We start from the raw sequence: 21,085 nt of genomic DNA, 5'->3' as shown, positions 1-21,085 counted from the left end.
TCCTGCCAGCAACATGATTTCAATCAAACTTCGGGTCTGCAGTACTGTGAGAGAATAAATTTTGTTCTTCTTAAGTCACCCAGTTTGTGGTAATTAGGGATTTTTAGAGCCCTTCTCCCTTGTGCCCAATATCCAGCTTGTTCCCGCCTTAGCACCTCTGCACATGTGTTGTCATCTCAGGGAGACCTTCCCTGTCCACCTCACCTCAGTCACACAATACACATTTCCTGAACTGGCTTTCTTCAACCTATCACTCACTGTCATGACTTGGTTCTGAAAGGGATTTGTCTGTCTGCCCTCACTGAGTGCAACATCCACTACAGCAGCAGTTCTCAACCTGTGGGCCACAACCCCTTTGGGTGTCGAGTGACCCTTTCACAGGGGTCACCTGATTCACAACAGTAGTAAAATCACAGTTATGAAGTAGCAATGAAAATAATTTTATCGGCGGGGGGGTCACCACAACATGAACTGTATTAAAGGGTCATGGCATTAGGAAGGTTGAAAACCACTGCACCAAAGCACACCCTTTTATCATGTTTATTACCACCCTCTCTAATACCCTGTCCCATTGCCATTAATTCCACTCATAGTGACCCTCCATGGCAAAGCCCTGTTCCTCAGGGGTTCCAAGCTGTAAATCTTTCATCTTTCTCCCATGGAACAGCTGGTGGGTGCTTGCTCCAGTGAGCCACCAAGGATACCCTCTAGTGCCTTATAGGAGTCCTTCAATAAACTCCTTCAATAAATCATAGGTCCTTTCATTAGCTTACCTACACAACACTTAGCTGTAAAAATTACTACCTCTTAAACTATCAAATGAACTGATTTAGTAATTATAATGTTTCACACAGAGTTCTAACATGCAGCTGTAATTAATCCTTTTGCATTTTGATAAACACAATGTACTCTGGAATATCACATATATATGTTTACTTTTATCTAAATAATTATTCTTAACTTTGATATTATTTAGGAGCCCTGGTGGTATAGTGGTTTACAATGGGCTGGGCTGTTAATGGCAAGGTCAGCAATTTCAAATCACCAGCTACTTCATGGAATAAAGACAAGGTTTTCTACTCCTGTTAGAGTTACAGTTTTGGAAATTCGCAGGGGCAATTCTACCAGTTCTTATAAGGTCGCTGAATAGGCATCGACTCGATGGCTTGAGGTTTTTTGGTTTTTACTGATTGCAGGGCTTTCTTCTCCCACAGTTATGGTCTGGGAAACACATCAGAGGTTACTATGAGTCAGCACTGACTCGATGGTAGGGAATTTGGTTTGGGAATAAAACTGTGATCGTGGATAGGGTGATTATCTGAAGCTATTTCCACTTTATTTACAAGATTATTTGCCTTCTGCAATATGGCACCAAAGTGGCAAATAGATTAGACAGAAGTGGTGTCTATGTAGAGCTTTATTTCCATGGCCTGCTAACAAGAAACACTACAGCTAGTAAATAAATACAGTATCTTGATACTGTCATCATATCCATCCATTCTCATAACATTCATCCCAACAGACTCCTGTGTACTACCTAACTCCGTGGAGTTTCTTAGACTATCTAAGGGCTACATTATACATTCTTCTAAACCCAACATCTTTTATTGTTCTATATCCCCAGGTGGTATAACCAGTTAATCTATAATTCAAAGTTCTACAGAGGGCACTAAAAACAAACAAAACAATAATTTATAAATTATCAAGGGTTCATGATAGAGGGGGAACAGGGAAGGAGGGGAAAAATGAGGAGCTGATACCAAGAGCTCAAGTAGAAAGCAAATGTTTTGAGAATGATGAGGGCAACAAATGTACAAGTGTGCTTAACACAATGGATGTATATATGGATTGTGATAAGAGTTATACGAGCCCCTAATAAAATAATTTTTAAAAAGCAAACAAAACACTGTTCTACAAGTTCAAAAGTATACAAGCATTTCTAGACCATGACATAAGCTCAAAGAGACTGTCACATATTGTTTATGATACCAGTCCAAGATTGTCTTAGAGCTATTATAAATTCAAACCTACCAAGCATTCAGTGGAACAAAAATGAGGCCTTTCACTCCCATAAAGATTAAGATCCTCAGGAACCCCATCTAGGGTTGCTATGAGTCAAAATGCACTCAGTGGCAGTGGGTTTGGTTTTCAGGGGGGACCACAGATGTCTCCGACATAAAAATGCCACTCATTCATCCTCAGTGTCTGAACGTTTTAGTCAGTCAAGGAAGGAAAATCCCTTGATTGTACCATGCTCCTTCAAGTCAATTAAAGCAAAGTAATTGCATAGCCACTACCAGCTGTCAAGTCTGAAGGTTACTGTAAAGAGCTTACTACAAACAGTCCCACCAAAGCAGCCCTGGGGGTGCTGTCAGGTGTGTGGGGGACTGCTCATCTGCAAGGTGGGGAGTTGTTCCTTTGAAGAAAGATGAGACTACATGTTCCCATATAGATTCACAGCCTCAAAATGCTATGCAGGGCCACAAAGGTGGGAAATGACCCAATGGCAGTGTTATTGTATTTTGCCCGGGAGTGGCACAGCCAATTTAATCACGCCAAGTAAGGAAGAGGAACAGAACTTTTTACTAAAAGGTGAACACCAGTGATTAGACTGACAAAGTTTACAGACTGTCTTTCTGGTGTCCTGTTTAAAATCAGAATAGAGAACATGTACCCTTTTATTTTGTAATTTATACTTTGAGAAGTCATGTGCAGATATTTTACATTAACGCAGGCTTCAGGGTAATCGTGGGAAACGACTGCTGACTAGGAGCAAGCAAACAAAACAACATAGTTCTTTTAAGTCTTATGCCAATCTCAGGATATTGTTGCTGACTAGACAGCAGGGCACAGCCTTTAATCACTTATAGTTAAATAAATAAGAGAAGACTCTCAAAATTATCTGGTCCAGCTAGGTGACATCCACATCCAACCTATCTTTGAGCAATTTATAAAAACTCCATAGACTGCATTAAGTAGAAGGTGATCCCCCCCCCAACGACATTAAGTAAGAGTCATTTAGGTTACAATCCCCCCAAAACAAACTTACTGCCATCAAGTTGACGCAACTCACAACAACCCTATAGGACAGGGTAGAGTTCTTTTTTTTTTTTTTTTGAGACTGTAACTCTTTATGGGAGTAAAAAGCCCCATCGTTCTCCCACAGAGCAGCTGGTGGTTAGAACTGCTGACCTCACTGTTAGCAACCCAATGTGTACTCACTATGCAACTAGGGTTCACAAAAAATATATAAGTATCACGAAGGACAATTTTCAACATAAATATTTGAAATGACAAATTTCAAGGAACAAGGTTGGTTACTGAACAGCACAGAGTCCAAAAAGGTACACTTAAGAGATTCAACATGCAGCCAATTTCAGATACCCTGTGCAATAAATGCAAGCGATATGCACAGTACAACGCAAGATGGTATTAGAAAGGTACTTCAAGAAGACAAACTATCAAGACTAAAGAAAAAACTAGAAATTGAACAAGTAATTTTAAAGTCAAAGTGGAAGTGCATATCTAGAAAGTAAGCTTTGTTTTATAAAAACGGTCTTGAGAAACAAAGAAAAAATCTTATTATTTCCTTTGGCATATTAATGACTCCTAAATTGAAACAAATAAGCTGTATATATTCATAAAAGTACCATATAAGATGCAAACAATACCGAAAATTCCCACCAAAAAGAAATCATTTTTTTATTTATGCTATATTTGTTATCTCATTCCATTAAATGTTAAACAGCCTTAAGAAATTATTTCTAGGAAGTGAATAATATGGAATAGTTAGTCTGAAGAGGGAGGAGAAAGCTGTATTCAAAAAAATACTGACATTTTCTATTATTCAAACTATAAAATGTTTAGAAAAAAACAAAGGAGGTAAGTTTATGAAAAATTTAACAGAAAGGGTTATGCTTTTAGGTGATTTTTTTATTCTTTCCCTCAAACTATATTTGCAATATTTTATGATGTAAAAAGACTATGAAATGATAACAAAATCAATTATTTCTAAAATGATTATGCTCAAAGAAGCATGATGCTTTGGTTTAGTTTTATGATAAACTTGAACAGTTTAATAAAAATTCTACCAAAAGTTTTATTCCTCAAACCTAAATAGTGGTTTTAGTATCTATATAAAAGCGAAAAAAAGTAAAAGGAAAATTGAAATGAACTTGGAATATTTAGTGTCAAACAAATTTATCTCAAAATAAACAAAACAATAAAAACTACAAAGAGACCAAAAAATTAAATTAAAACATAGGATGGATAACATATTTGGGGGTGAAATAAGAACTTCTAAAGTCATAACTTGAAAATTTTTAAAAACTATCAGAATTGACTGCTTGCTACACACTCAAACTGGAAATTCTTTAAAAGAAAAAGTCAGCTGTTCACAGTATTTTCAAGACGTAACATTTATACACACAAAAAAAAATCACGTAAAATGTTATTTGCTAAAGTAACTTATCAAAGAAAAACATTGTCAATTTCTATGTTAGAACAAAATCCAAAAGTCAACCCAAGGACCCCTCTCCTGATTATTGATGCATTATAATTCTCCAAATGCAATTAAGAAAAAATGTTGATGATCTGCACAAAGATATATTGATGCTACCATAAGAATCATCCCAATATATCAGTCCTGAGAGCACTCCTTGCATAAGACCAATTTTCGAATTCAAACTCTCACCCAGAACCAAATTAGTTTCTAATTTTCCATATAATTGTCTCACAGAGACAGTTATCCTGCCACATTTGTACAAGCTTGCTTTCAACCCAAAGTTCTAAATCCTTGAGATTTAAATTATGTTTTAAGTACAGGTACTCCTTGCTTCACCTCATGGCCTTCAAAGAGATTTTGTTTCTTACTAACGGAATGTCTGTGGCAACCCTGCACTGAGCAAGTCTTATCAGCACCATTTTTACGACATAGGCTCACTTGGTCTTTAGTACATACTACTGCACATTTGATAGACTACAGGATACTGTAACAAATTGTGTGATGGGTTTGTGGTACACACTTTAATGTAATAGTCACCTTGGTGGTCTGGAACTGGACCTGCTTTATCTCCAAGGTATCCTGTGATATTAATACCTATATTTTAATTATTTATCACAGCATCTGAGATTAGTTTATACCAGTTGAGGCTAAGCAGGCCTCTTCATCAATCTCCATAAAACAGTTAATAATCACATGAAAATTAATATGGCAGACTAGAGCAGCCTGATTGATTCAGAACTTTATCATCACAGAGACTTTCCACTTACATTGAATTTGTAGCATAGTAATAGCTATAGGCTTTAATTTCATTACCTTCTCAAACACAGGAACATAGGATGACATATGGGGTTTGATGATTTCTGCCTCCCAATCTTCATCTCCCATGATGGCTTCAAAGTTCTAGTTCTAAAAGAAATAGAAACAGGCACATTTGGTCTCAGTGGTAACAGAATCATGCCCTAAAACATAAACCACCACTGTTTCACGCACAGCTCTTCAAACTACTGAACTAAGTACTTACCTCCAACTGTTTTTGCCAAAAAGTGCAGTGAAACTTACTATTTAGCCGTTCTATCTATCCTTTTTGTCTAAGAGAATTAGTTCCTCAATAAAATGATTTGAAAAAATTAGTTGAACCACTTAATCCCTCATGTAGTTACCACGCCTCTATTTGGTGCAAAACTTTGTTACCTAGAATTTATCTTCGTCCTTAGGATTCCCAAGTGACTTAATGGGTATTCAAGAGAGGGCAAATTTTCTGATCCTACTTAATGTTTGTCCCTTCGTCTAATCCCCTTCACAGGTGGACAGGTGTTGCTTGCTTCTGTTGGCTTATTGCCGAGGGGGGTGGGGGCGCGGGGTTCGTTTTATGAGGCAGTGTAAGAGGGGTGAGGGATAGCGGGAGGCCCGAGGGTTTGGTAGAGAGGAATTGGGGGCAGGGGGAGGCCTGATGATTCAGGGAGAGAAGTCAGTCCACCCAAAGCCCTCCAACAACGGGCACTGGGTTTCACCACGTCTGGGCAAAAGTAGCAGCACAGCCCATCTTCGGAGAAAAGTAGCACAAGGTTGGCCCCAAAGGCTCCGTCACCTCGCAGCAGGCCTGAACGGGGCTTCGGGCCGTGGAGTCTTAGCGCCCTCGGCCAGCGGCGAGAAGTCTCAGTCAGACTTCTAGCCCCTTCCTTGCCCACTCGAATCCTTCCTTCCTCCTCTGGACCAAAGTACACCTCTAAGGACGCCCAAGGCCCAGTGCGGGGCGGGCACCAGGCAGCCGACTCACCTCTCCACGGCGGCTCGCCCCGTCCTGGAAGAGGCGAACGCCACTTAAACGGCTGCACGTGCCTGACGCACACTGCGTCAGGTGCGTCCTCGCCAGCAACAAATGGCGCCAGGCTACCCGCGCCACCAGCCAATCAGCGCTCAGATCGCCGGCGTCATCCCGCCCCCGCCCCCGCCCCCGCCCGTGCGTTCCCGACTGGACCACGTTCGAGGCCATCACAGAAGGCCCTACTGGCTTCCTCACAGTGGCCCGTTCGAGGCCATCACAGCTGGACCTACTGGCTTCCTCACAGCGGCCCGTTGGGCCTGTGGGCCGAGGCCTGTCTCTACGTTCTCAGATGGGATCCTCTCTCGGAGGAGGCTCTAGATTTTCCTTCCGCGAGCGCTCTGAGCCAAAGAAGTCCCCCGCCCGCTCTCTAACGCCAAAAATAAATGTCCTCCCGTCCACCCTTCATATTATCTCCCCTTTACCTACCCCAGTCACTTGCAGTTGCTACGTCAGGCTCTTAGTTTCTGAGTCGCTCTACTCACATCCGGGAACTTGATGTGCTTCAACGTCCAGAGGCAAAGGGAGGCGGTGCATCATTCCTCCTTTTATCCTCAGCGAGCAAGAGAAAGGCACAGGGGAAGAAGGATGATGACACCTGAACGAAGTTGATCCGTTTTATTCAGTTTTGGATCCAGTTCTTTGGGTAGAGAGGGTCTCTTTATTAGAAGGAAGTAAGAAACCGGTGCTTGACGAGGTTCGTTGAAGCTTTGGTTTGTGGTCCTGTTAAGTGACCAAAGGTCGTTTTAGTACTTAGTGTTCACACCTACCAACAATTTGGTCTGCCGACGAAAAGACAAGGTGAAAAGCTCACTCTTCCTATCCAGAAAGCACGACAAAGGGCTGCTTAAACTACTCACATTTGATAGGATTTCTATCATTTTCCTTTCTATTGACAAAATCCCCACGCAGCCTGACTTAACAAACATGTTTGCTTCCTCTTTGAATCTTTCAAACCGTTATTATTCTCTCTTACACCAACAATGTCAGAATTTAGTCTAGTTAACACGACATCGTGTATTTTTTCTTTTTTTAAGCATTGTGTATTTTCCAGATGAATTTTTTTAATTGTATTTACTAAAAATCAGCCCCAAATATATTTCACCTATATTTTTAATAATGCATACTTAAAGAGCAAATTTGCACTAGTAGCCCTGGTAGTGTAGTGGATTCCATGTTGGACTGCCAGCCAACGTCAGCTGTTGGAACCTACCACAGCTCTGAACAAGAAGGATGAGGCTTTCTGCTTGTGTAAAAATTGACAGTGTTAGAAGTGCAACGGGGTAGTTTGACTCTGTCCTATAATTGATTCAATCGCAGTGGGTTTTGTTGTTGTTGTTGTTTTGTTTTGTGTTAAGACCCTTGCAGGGTCTCATGCCTTAAATCATCATTGTGTATGTAAAGGAAAGAGCCACCAATCTGCTCCTGGTGTGATCCAGGGCCCTCTGATGTGTTCTTACCTCGATTTGGAATGCCTGTTCTTTTAAAATTTTAATTCATGGGAAATATATGTTAAACAAGAAGAGCAGGATACAAAATTGTGTGGGTAGAATAATTTTTAAATGGTTTTTAAGTACGGAAAACAGGATATTTTCATGCTTCTCCAAACTTGACAAGTTCTCTAAAGATAGTTAAACGAGGTTTAAATGAGGTGTTTTGGGAAAAAGAAACATCCCTAAAACACTTAGCAGACAGTATCTGCCAATAGGTAGTTAGAAAGTTTTACAACTAAAAATGAGTCTGTCCAACAGAGCGAAGTCTGGTGCTTAGAGTTGTGGCAGCCACTCTTTGGCTCTACAGATTGAGATATAATAGTATATATGCAAATGTACACACACATATCAGAAAGTCAAATCAATGACTATCAAGTCAATTCCAATGGAAAACAACAAAACTCTGCCTATAGGTCAGTGAGGGTAAAAACCCAGTCTTTCTCCCAAGGAGCTGGTGGACCCAAACTGCCAGCCATGCAGATCCCAGCCCAACACATACCTACTACACCACCAGGGTTCCTGTGTAAGTTTCCAAAAGATCATGGGAAAATTCTATTAGTCGTTTTTCTTTAAAAATGAAGTGTGTGTTATGTGTATATAGTTACTTTCAGATATTACAATGAAATGGTTCTTTATGAAAAGAAATTCAATATCTGTAATTTATTACTAAGCAATCTTTGGCTAAGAAAATGTGAATTATGAGAATTCATGTTCAGTATTAAGAAAACGTAAATAATTAATGGGCAAAAGTAATGTAGTTTTAAAAGTTGAACATAAAGAATGAAAAAGGGACTGATATAATTCTGGAAACACATTTTCTTTTATATATATGACCCAAGAAAATAAAGTCAGTATATTATATTTTCAGCTGGTCTCTGGCCTTTTTTTTTTTTTTTAGGATTGTATTTCCTTTAATTTTTTTACCTGCAATCAATGTACTTTTTTCTGGAATATTGGTTTTTTTATTATTTTATTTAAAAAATCATTTTATTGGAGGCTCCTATAGCACTAATAATAATCCATACATCAATTGTACCAAGCACATTTGTACATATGTTGTCATCATCATTTCCAAAACTTTTTTTTTTTACTTGAGCCCTTGGAATTAGATCTTAATAGTGGTAAGACACTGTAAAATAGGGGGAAATAGGTAATTATTTAGTTGTTGATTTGGCTATAAATGAACACCTGCTATCTGTCAAGTACTTTGCTAAGTGCAGAAGTAAGATAAGATAAACCAAGTCTCAAAGAACTCAGTTTAAGGAATGATGGTGGTAAATGAAATTTTAAAACCTTGTCTCAAAAAATGATTCACTAGAAAGCTAACCCCTTTTTAATATATAGTTTCTCTATCTAAATCTCATACAATAAGAGCAAGATTTTTCTCAGCAGTGCTTCACACTTGCAAAATCAAATCAAAGGTTATAGTAGTAAAATTCTTCACACTTTGGAAAAGTTAGAGCAGATAAAACTATTTGTCTCTGTGTTTTCCACATTCCCTCCTAATTACTCCAATCATAATTACTTCATCATGAAGACTGTGCCTAGCACCAAGTCAAAACTGTCCAAACATGTTTTAATTCCACATTAGCCGTAAACTTGCCTCCCTCAAATGGGGGCGGTAGGTGATCATTTTTAGGTATGATAAATCTTTCAGAAGAGCTCTGGTAATGCCGTGGTTATGCATTGGGCAGTGAATCCACGAGGTCCACAATTCAAAGTCACCTGACCCTCATCTGGAGAAAGACTGAGCGTTCTGCTCCGGTAAAGAGTTAGTGCTGGAAACCCATAGGGGCAGTTCCACCCCTTCCTATACAGTCACCATGAGTCAGAATTGACACGATGGCAGTGACATTTTTGTTTGGTTTTTATAAATAAGTATTTGTGAATGTACTGTGCATATAACTACATACAAAATATGATCAAAGTTGCAGTTGCCTACGACAGGGACAAATAGAAAAGATTCAGTCACATAAAATCAACACCAAAAATGGCCAGGAAGTGGAGAAGGACAGAAGTGGGAACTGTTTCTTCAGGATACTATCCTGCTTGTTCAGGTCTGAAAATGAACACCACCCCCCTCCAGGGGCTCACATTTCAACCAAACAATAGCAAGTCTGTTAGGAGAGGTAAACACCCTTAGACTAATCCACCACCTGTGATCAGAAGAGAAGGCTATACCCAAAGGCAAAGCTCAGAAAGGGGGAGGAGAAAGAATAAGAGGAAACTGGGAAGAAATGGACTGTGATGTGACCGTGTGGAAATTGCAGTCACTGACCAAACAAAATATATATGGTTGTGGAGAACACCGATCTGCTCTGTAAACCTTCGTGCACTGACAATAAACTGTTTTACACGACCATGGTGCTGATACATCTCTAAGAGGAAAAGTCAGAAGAAGTAGGGTTCAGAATGGCAAATTGTTCATGGGCAATTTTCATTTAGATAGTTAAGTTAGTATTTCTCTTCAGTGCGTATTTTAATCTGCATCAGGAAATTATCACTAGCACATCAAATCTATGATTTTAGGGATATAATTGCTTAGGAGAATGAACGGAAATATCCCATTTTTTAAAGTTTTATTCACTTGAAGCAAATAAGTGCATATTGGTAAGCAGAATGCAAAAATCATAACGGTGGTTTTCAATAGATTGAAGTGTGAGGAATATTGGCCCCAAGGAAAAGGACATTAGCCCTAGGAGCGTGGTCAGGAGAGGTGGGTCTGTATTGTGAGGTAGAGCTGTACCTGTTCGGATCCCATGCTCACTTAGCACCTTCCTGGTTTCATGTTCCTAGCTATATGGACACAAGCAGAAGAGCTGGAGTGGGTAAGAGATGCATTACGTTCTCCCCATTGTGATCTACTACATGAGATTCTGTTGTAGAAATCAGTCTGTTGGGTGTTAGTATTTCTAAGAGGCCCAGCTTATAATCACTCGATTCAGTTGGCATAACATCTTAAGTATTCAAAATGTTTTGAAATGATGATGGCAACAAATGTATAAATGTGCTTGACACAATGGATGGATGTATGGATTGTGATAAGAGTTGTACGAACCCCCAATAAAATGATTTTTAAAATATATCTTAAGTAGCCATTAAACAACGACAAATGTATTTAAGGAGCGCTTACAGTGATGAAGGATAAAAGATAAACACAATGTCAAGAGTATCTTGGGCAACCATTGCTTAGGTTAAGAAGTCTTTCTGGCTATTTACCACCAGCCAATGCTTCATCAGTGATGTGTGAAGTGTAGGAAAGCACAGCACATCTAGTGCTGTTGTTGGTTTTTCCCGTTGAGTTGATTCCACTCATAGGGGCCCTGTAAGACAAAGTAGAACTGCCCCATGGGTTCCAAGGCTGTACATATGTTTTTTAATCATTTTATTGGAGCTCATACAACTCATGTGTAAAGCACATTTGTACATTCATTGCCCTCGTCATTCTCAAAACATTTGCTCTCCACTGACATCAGCTCCTCATTTTCCCCCTCCCTCCCTGCTCCTCCCTTCCTCATGAACCCTTGATAAGTTATAAATTATTATTATTTTATCATATCTTACACTGTCTGACGTGTCCCTTCACCCACTTTTCTGCTGTCCATCCCCCAGGGAGGCGATTATATGTAGATCATTGTAACTGGTTCCCCCCTTCCACCCCACCATTCCTCCACCCTACCAGTATCGCCGCTCTCATCACTGGTCCTGAAGGGATCATCTGTCCTAGATTCCCTGTGTTTCCTGTTCCTATTTGTACCAGTGTACATCCTCTGGTCTAGCCAGATTTTAGAACTGGGATCATGATAGTCGGGGGAGGGGGGGGTGAGGGAGGAAGCATTTAGGAACTAGAGGAAAGTTGTATGTTTCATTGTTACTACACTGCATCCTGACTGGCTCAACTCCTCCCCACAACCCATCCATAAGGGGATGTCCAGTTGCTTACAGATGGGCTTTGTGTTCCCACCCTGCACCCTCCCTCATTCACAGTGATATGATTTTTTGTTTTGATGATGCCTTATACCTGATCCCCTTTGACACCTCGTGATCACACAGGCTGGTGTGCTTCTTCCATGTGGGCTTTGTTGCTTCTGAGCTAAATGGTTGTTTACCTTCAAGCCTTTAAGACCCTCAATGCTATATCTTTTGATAGCTGGGCTCCATCAGCTTTCTTCACCACATTTGCTTATGCACCCACTTTGTCTTCAGCAATTGTGTCAGGGAGGTGAGCATCATGTAATGTCGGATTGTTAGAACAAAGTGTTCTTGTGTTGAGGGAATACTTGAGTGGCGGCCCAATGTCCATCTGTTACTTTAACACTAAACCTATAAATATAGGCACATAGATATATTTCCCCATTCACATAAATAAATATATTTACATATGTACATGCCTTTATTTAGACCTCTATAAATGTCCTTTGCCTCCTAGCTCTCTCCTCTATTTCCTTTTACTTTCCTCTTGTCCCACTATCATGCTCCCAAGGCTGTACATCCTTAGGAGAGCAGAGGAGCAAAATTATACCTCAAAATGGAAAGCAAAGCAAGCTCCCTGCCATGGAATCAATGGTGACTCATAGTGGCCCCCTGTGGATTTCTCTCAAGAATCAACTAGTGGGTTAAAACAGCTGACCTTTGAGTTAACAGCTAACTGCTTTAACCATTGCACCAGCAGGGCTAGCCCTTTCCATTACCACAAGGTCTTTGCTACATCTGAAAACAAAGAAAGCTGACCTCTGTGTCCTAAACAGCAAAGAGAAGAGATTTGTGAATTCCTCACTGTCCATTGTCCTGAGTACAAACCTCAGGGAAGTAGCTCACCTCAACAAGGCAAGTGACCAGGTTCTGTCCAGGAACCTTGACCGGGAATGAATTTTTGTCTACTCTTCCTCAAAAGGGAGTTAGATGGGGCATTCTACTTCCATATAGAGTCACAGCCTCAGCAGCCACAGGGGCGGCGCTACGCTGTCCTCTAGGGTTGCTATGATTCACCACTCACTTGATGGCCCTGAGTTTTGTTTTTTGCTTGTTTTTTCCTTCCTGAAATGGAAAGATTCCAGAACTTTCAGACCCTTGCTGTTATTGTTGGTGCTGTGGAGTCTGTTCAAACACACAGCAGGTGATCCTACATTCAACGGGAAGAAAACAGTATCCCATCCTGCTCCATCCTCATACTTGTGTCTATGCTTGAGTTCATTGTTGCAAACACGTAAAGAGGAGTAAACCAACGGCCATTTCTGAGAAATCAACAATGTTAATTTCTCATTTGTTAGCCATATGATCTTGAGCAAGTTATTTAAAGTCTCTCCATCTCTCTATCTGTAAAATGGGCTAACCAGGTTCACCTGATGTTGTTTGGGACGTTGGGTTCTACAGGAAGCCAAAAGCCCAGAGGGAGATAAACCGAACCTTCAATGAGGCCTGTGTTCCACCAAGTCATACGCCTGCAGAGCTGGCAGTGGCGTATTCTAGAACTATGAATAGGAAAAAGGATTGCTTATATGTATGTATATACTGCTGTGAAGTGTATACAGCATAATAATGTGCCCAATATGGTAGCTTATATTAAAAGAAAAGCTATATATTTGCATACACGTATATCTTTAAATGGGACGGATAAGCCAAAAATAAGTCAAATGACTACCTATAAGAGAAGAGAGGGAAAGACTGGGATGAGGCGCGACTTACCTGACCTGGATTAAGGAGTCAGTGACTATGGCACAAAATTATAACTCAACATGGAAAGCAAACCAAGGTCACTGCCATCTAGTCAGTGCTGACTCCTAGCGATCCCCCGTGGGTTTCCGAGAAGGTAACTGTTTAAGGGAGTAGAAATCTCAGTCTTTCTCACATGGAGCTGCTCGTAGTTTCAAACTGCTGATCATGCAGATCGCAGCCCAACTCGTAACCACTAGACCACCAGAGCTCCTCAAAATGGACAATGCAATCTTAACATTGAAAGCAAATGAAAAAAAAACTACATGAATTGAGCTGATGGCTTACCCACACAGAAGAATTATTCCAGTCAATTTAAAATAAAGCAATGCAACCATACATTCTAATGCAAAATAACTGCAGAATATAACAGTACGGTATTCCTAGAATCATTACGGATTATACTTCAACCTAAAGAAAACAAAATTCCTCACAATTTGACCAATAAGAAACATGATGAAAACAGAAACAATGGAAGCTGAAGGGCTCAAACCACTGACCTTCCAGTTAGCCGCTGAGTGCGTTCACAACTGTGTCACCAGGATCCCTCAGATCTAAATAAACCAGACCAAATCTATGAATTGTAATCCAACAAAGCTGCAGTACTGGATTTTCCTCCTCAGTTTCAGCAAGCAAGGTTGTATCATCTACATACTGCAGGTTGTTAATAAACCTTCCTCTGATGCCTGATGCCTCATTCTTCTTTATATAATCCAGCTTCTCTGATGAGTTGCTCAACATAAAGATTGAATAATTATGGTGACAGAATACAACACTGATGCACACCTTTTTTATTTTAAGCCATGCAGGATTCCCTTGTTCTGTTCTCATAACTGCCACTTAATTCATGTACAAGTTCCACATGAGCATGATCAGGTGTTCTGGAACTGGCATTCTCAAGGCTATCCAGAGTTTGTTGTGATCCACACAGTGGAATGCCTTGGCGCAGTCAGGAAGACACAAGTAAACATCTTTCTGGTATTCCCTGCTTTCAGCCAAAATTCATCTGACATCAGCAATGAGAGCCCATGTTCAAAGTCCACTTCTGAATCTGGCTTGAACTTCTGGCAGCTCCCTGACAGTGTATTGCTGCAACAGTTGTTGGATGATCTTAAGCAAAATTTTACTTGAGTATTCTTTTGGCTCACCTTTCTTTGGAATCTTTACAAATATAGATGTTTTCCAGTCAGTTAGCCAGGTAGCTGTCTTCTACATTTCCTAGCATACATAAGTAAGTGCTTCCAGTACTTCATCAGCCTATTGTAACATTTCAATGGGTATCCCATCAATTCCTGCAGCCTTGTTTTTGGCTAATGCTTTCAATGCAGCTTGAACTTCATTCTTCAGCATCATTGGCTCTTGCTCATATGCTACCTCTTGAAAGGGTGGAATGTTGACCCCTTCTCTTTGATACAGTGACAATGTGTGTTTTTTTTTCAATCTTCTTCTGATGCTTCCTGCATCATTCAATATTTTGCCCATAGACTCTTTCAATATCACAACTCGAGGCTTGAAATTTTTCTTGAGTTCTTTCCGTTTAAGTTATGGTGAGTGCGTTCTTGCCTTCTGGTTTTCTAATTCTACGGCTTTGTATATTTCATTATAGTATTTGGCTTTATCTTCTTGAGCTGCCCTTTGACATTTTCTTTTTTTGAAAACCATTTTATTGGGAGAAAATACAGATGTCATAGCATCCCTTAGTTCAATCACCTCAAGCAGTGTTGTACAATTGCTACCAGCTCTTAGACTTCATCATTTCGTCCATTTGCTTTAGCTAGTCTATGGTCTCTTCTTGTAAGATTCAGAAAATGGACTTGACTGAGGCACGAGACCAAGTGTTAGCAAAGAAAGAAATTTATTTAACATCTGGTTGCCAATGGGCTGAGGCTGAATAACACATCAGGGACTAGTGTCCTTACATACTAGACAGAAATGAGGAGTGGGATTGGCCCCTCTGGGGTGGAAAATACAGGCTAAGGTTTTCTTGACCAATCGGTGTCATAACCAGGTAGTCATTTTTGTTAGTCATCGTTAATGTTTCCCTGATTCCTTTGTGATCTTCACTGTCCTTGATTCACTGATTTCTGACACAGGCACATTCTTTCCTGTTTGTGCAGACCTTTCATAGGATCAGCTTTGCGGCAGAACTTTATAGGTTTTGCTCAGGGGCACGCATGGGAGAACTTTGCTTCTTAGCAGGCTCTATTAAGCCTTGCACTTCTGACATCTGCTTTTTTCTTTTGCTTTCTTCATGAATGATGGTCTTGATGTCCTCCCATGGCTCATCAGGTCTTCTGTCAGTGTTCAATGAAGCAAATCTATTCTTGAAATATTCTCAAAATTCAACTGGGAGAGACTCAAGGCCATATTTTAACTCTTTTTTTTCCTGTTAAACCATCCCTTTATTTATTTTTAAATCATTTTATTGGGGGCTCATATAACTCATCACAATCCAAAGATGCATCAGTTGTGTCAAGCACATTTGTACATTCGTTGCTCTCATCATTCACAAAACATTTGCTCTCCACTTAAGCCCTTGGCATCAGCTCCTCATTTTCCTCTTCCCTCCTCACTCCTCTTTCCCTCCTGAACCCTTGATAATTTTTAAGTTATTATTTTGTCATATCTTACACAGTCCGACGTCTCCTTTCACCCACTTTTCTGTTGTCTGTCCCCCAGGGAGGGGGTTTAACTCTTGTGGTCTTTTTAAAGTTTTCTTCATCTTCAACCTGAACTTACATATGAACAACTGATGATCTCTTCCACAGTCGATCCCTGGCCTGGGTTTATCTGCTGCTACTGATCTTTTCCATCATGTCTGCCCACAGAAGTCCATTTTTATTTCAGTCATTCCATCTGAGGAAGTCGATGTGTACAGTCTACATTTGTGTTGTTGAAAAAGGTATTTGCTATGAACAAGCTGTTGGCCTTGAAAAATTCTCTCATGCGATCTCCAGCTTCATTTCTATACCCAAGACCATATTTCCCAACTACTCTTCCTTCTGCTTTGCTTCCAACTTTTGCATTCCAATTACCAGTAATCATCAATGCATCTTGATTGCATATTTGATCAATTTCAAACTTCAAATGTTGGTAAAATTCTTAAATTTTCTCATCACTAGCTTTCATGGTTAGTACATAAATTTGAATAACAGACCCAAAACCTATCTGTAGACAATGGAACATCCCCCACAGAAGGGTCCTGAGGATGGTATGAGTCAACCACAGCAAAGTATGAAATCTATGAAACACACAATATTCCTCTGCTTCCTTGAGGCTTCCTCAACACCCCCCCGACACACACACACACACACACACACACACACACACACACACACTATTATGACCCTAATCCTGCCTGTCACTTGGGGCTAGACCAGAGCATGTATACTGGTACAGATAAGAGCTCACAACACAGAACTCCATGTCAGATAAACCCCTTAGGAACAGAAATGGGAGCAGTGATACTTGCGGGGTAGGGAGAATTGGGGGGAGGGAAGTGGGAAGGGGGAATTGATTGTAATGATCAACACATAACCACCACCACCCAAGGAGATGAGCAACAGAAACTGTTGGGGAAGGGAGACAGCAGTCAGTGTTAAGATACGAATATAATAATAATTTATAATTTATCAAGGGGTCACCAGGGTGGGAGTCAGGAGGGAGGGAAAAAAGAGGAACTGATATCAAGGGCTCCACAGAAAGTACATGTTTAGAAAATAATGACGGCAACATATGTACAAATATGCTTGATACAATCGATGTGTGAATTGTTATAAGACCTGTAGCAGCCCCTAATAAAATGATCTTTAAAAATGAATAATAATTGTATTGACTGAATTTCCTTGAAGGTGGATAGATATAATCCTATCACAGATAGCACTGTACTTCAGAATAGATTTTGAAATGTCCTTTCTGACAAAGAATGCACCACCATTCCTCTTGATAATGTCATTCCCAGTAGAGTTAACCATATGGTTTTTGGATCCAACATGGCCAATACCAGTTCAGTTCAGTTCACTCGTGCTTTGTATATTGATTTTTATGCATTCAATTTCATTGTGAAAACTTCCAATCACCCTAGTTTCATACTTCATAGATTACAAGTTCTTATTATTGGATTTTTTTCAGCTGTTTCTTCTTACCTTTAGTTATGCCCCATCAGCAAATGAAGCTCCTAAGGCTCCATTCCCACAGGCTTAATCCATTCATGTGACCCTGGTCAACTGTACTTTGAGAAAGCAGTCCCTCATCAGTCATATTTTGAGTGCCTTCCATCCTCCAGCACTATCTCTGACAATGTTCTGCCTCCATTCATTAGGCTTGCAGTAGGTGACAGTGTTTTGATTCGATGCATATGGTTTTTAGCAACTACTTCCTCCAAAGTAGGCAGCTGATTCCATCATCGTTTTCTGTTCTTATTCTGGAAGCTCTGTTGAAACCTGATCACTTCGGGTGATCCTGTTGGCATTTGAGACACCAGTGACAGCTTTCAGCTTCACAGCCACACACAGCCACCGCAGGCAAGGGGTGATGTAAGGATACCAGGGGCAAAATACTGAATGGTAGAGGAAACATCAGAAGAACAGAAGAAGAATACACAGAGTCACTGTACCAAAACGAACTAGTCAACCTTCAACCATTTCAAGAGGTACTCCATGATCAAGAAGTGGTGGTATGAAAAGAAGAAGTCCAGGCTGCACTGAAGATATTAGTGAAGAATTGGAAGTTGATGATATACCAATTGAACTATTTCAACAAAATAGATAAAGCACTGAAAGTGCTCAAGTCTATGCCAATAAATTTGTAAGACTGGCCAACTGGTGAAGAGATCTATATTTGTTCCCATGCTAAAGAGGGGTGATTCAGTTAAATGTGGAAATTATTGAAGAACATCATTATTATCACATGCAAGTAGGATTTTACTGTAAATAACTCAAAAGCAGTTGCAAGTGGACAATGCCAGGTAGCTGCCAAAAATTCAAGCCAGATTCAAAAGACATGGAATGAGGGATATCATTGCTAATGTCAAATGGATTTGGGCTGAAAGCAAAGAATACCAGAAAGATGTTTACTTGTGTTTCATTGACTGTGCAAAGGTAATTGACTGTATGGATCATAACAAACTGTGGGAAGCATTGCAAAGCATTGGAATTCCAGAACACTTCATTGTACTCATGTGGAACCTTTATATAGACCGACAGGTGGCTGCTCAGACAGAACAAGGGGGTGCTGCATGATTTAAAACCAGGATGATGTTCGAAATGCATGATCAAGAGTGCCAGCAGGGTTGTGTACTTTTACCACGCTCATTCAGTCTTAATCTGAGAAAATGAGCTATGAAGAAGAAAGTGACATCAGGCGGCATCTGTGCAAATGTGCTTGACACACTGGATGAATGTATGGACTGTGATAAGAGATATAAGAGCCCCCAATAAAAACATTTTAAAAAGAAAAAGTGACATCAGGAATGGGAGATGGCTCCTTAGCAACCTGCAATATGCAGATGATACAACCTTGCTTGCTAAAAGTGAAGAGGCTTTAAAACACTGATAATCAAAGTCTATAGCCTTTCGTATGGATTACACTTCAAGCTAAAGAAAACAAGCATCCTCACCACTGGCCTGATAAATAATATTACGATAAATGAAGAAAAGATTGAAGTGGCCACTGATTTCATTTTACTTAGATCATAGAAGCAGCAGTCATGAAGTCAAATGATGCTTTGCATTGTGTAAGTCTGTTGCAAAAGAAAGCTTTCAAGTATTAAGCAATGACATCACTTTGAGGATTAAATGCACCCAACCCAAGTCATGATATAAGCTATTGTCTCAGATGCCTGTAAAAATATGCATAAGGAAGACTTGGACAGTGTGCTAGTCTGGGTACTTTAGAGAAACAAATCCATAGAAACTCACGTAAAAGAGGGAGTTTTATGTAAAGGTTAAGTGCGCATCAAGAAAATATCCCAACCCAGTGCTGCCCAGACCCACAAGTCCAACATTAACGCATTGACCCATATGTCCGACACCAATCCACAAAGTCCTCCTCCATCTCACAAAACAGACACAACAATGCCGACTGCGGGAGGAAAGCCGAATCAGTGAATGTGTAAGCATCTTAGCGCTGGCAGGGGTCTCCACACGGGTGCTCCAGCGCCCAGGGCTGCATCGGGGTAGATCCATGTGGCTTCTCCTTGGGGATGTCTGGCAGGAAGTGAGCCTTGCCAGCTGAAGCAGGGAACTGACTAAGGCAGCTGCACCCTGGTGCGACCATAAGAAAGAAAGAGACCCAAGAACTAGAAAGGCGAGGCTCACTGAGCCTTTTATTCCTCTGCCCTTCTATTAATCCCACATGTGTTTCTTGGCCAGGTTTGTACAATAAACTAACTCAGACAGTATTGATGCAGTTGAATTATGGTCTTGGTGAAATAGATTGAAAATAATCATGGATTACCAGAAAAACAAATAACTAAGTAGAGCCAGAATATGCCTGGAAAGTGATGAGACGTGTTCTCAGGCAAGTCCGTGCCTGGAGAAAGATCTCGTGCTCAGAAGAGGATCTGAAGAAGTGCGACTACAGCAGTGAGCTCAGTCATACCACTGTGAGGAGGGTGCAGGATAAGGCAGTGTGTCTTGCTGTTGGGCACAGGATTACCATGAGTCGAAGCTGTCTCAGTGCCACCTACAACCAGCGACAGAATAGCACTACTTCATAGGGTTTCAAGACTGTGAACTTCTAGAAGCAAATTGCTAGACCTGTCTTCCAAGGTACCTATGGGTGGGATTGAACAGCCAACCTTTCTAGTAGTTGAGCACTTAAACTATTTACATCATCACCTATGACTCCTAGATGCCTTAAAAAAAAAAAACAACCTAAAACTAACTTTCCCACAGTTCTGGGGGCTAAAAATTCAAACTGGGGCCTCGGTTGTATTGATTTCTGCCTCAGACATTTTTGAGTTCTTGGCAATCCTCACAGGACTTCCCCCGCCGCCCCCCACTATGTGTTTCTCTTTTATATATGCTATTCTTCGTGTAACTCGGAATCATTAAGGTTAGGATACCACTATGTGACCTTAATAAATTAATTGCATATTAGATTACATTGTCTAAGACTGGTGCATTCACAGGACAGTAATACACAGATGTAGAGGTTAGCATTGCCATAAGTAGTCTTTGAGGATACAATTCAATGCAGGGAGTGAGAGCTGGGAAGTTCTTCCTCTGTCCGCGTTACCCAGGTCACTTTCTCAACCACTGCCTTTGTGATTCCCAGGCTTGCCCAACATTTGGACATCCGGGAAAGAAGAAAATTGTGTTATCACTGAAGCAATCAAATGGACGTAGGGCTGGTTTGAAGACACAGCAAGTCAAAAGTGGAGCTGCTAATGGTTTTGAACAAGGATAGCATCAGCCATGTTATCATTTATCAATTTTGCCTTTAAAAGGCAAAATTTATTATGCTACCTGGCTTTGTATTTGCTAACCCAGTGGTTCTCAACCTTCCTAATGCTATGACCCTTTAATACAGTTCCTCATGTTGTGGTGACCC

General features: G+C 40.5%; 1 protein-coding gene across 1 annotated transcript in view; it reads right to left on the bottom strand.

Moving 5' to 3' along the window:
* DDX4 (DEAD-box helicase 4) overlaps window positions 1–7,045 on the bottom strand; it is a 55,489-nt gene extending 48,444 nt beyond the window's left edge. The window contains exons 1-2 of the mRNA XM_075543021.1: window positions 6,756–7,045; window positions 5,318–5,410 (exon numbers count right to left, since the gene is read on the bottom strand). Of these exons, the coding sequence (XP_075399136.1) occupies window positions 5,318–5,389 (72 nt within the window). The 5' untranslated portion in view covers window positions 5,390–5,410; window positions 6,756–7,045. The remainder of the gene's footprint in view (window positions 1–5,317; window positions 5,411–6,755) is intronic.
* Between the last annotated feature and the right edge of the window lie 14,040 nt (window positions 7,046–21,085).

Source organism: Tenrec ecaudatus, chromosome 2, assembly GCF_050624435.1.
Source record: "Tenrec ecaudatus isolate mTenEca1 chromosome 2, mTenEca1.hap1, whole genome shotgun sequence".
Lineage (NCBI taxonomy): Eukaryota > Metazoa > Chordata > Mammalia > Afrosoricida > Tenrecidae > Tenrec > Tenrec ecaudatus.
This window is presented reverse-complemented; position numbering and strand designations above follow the sequence as displayed.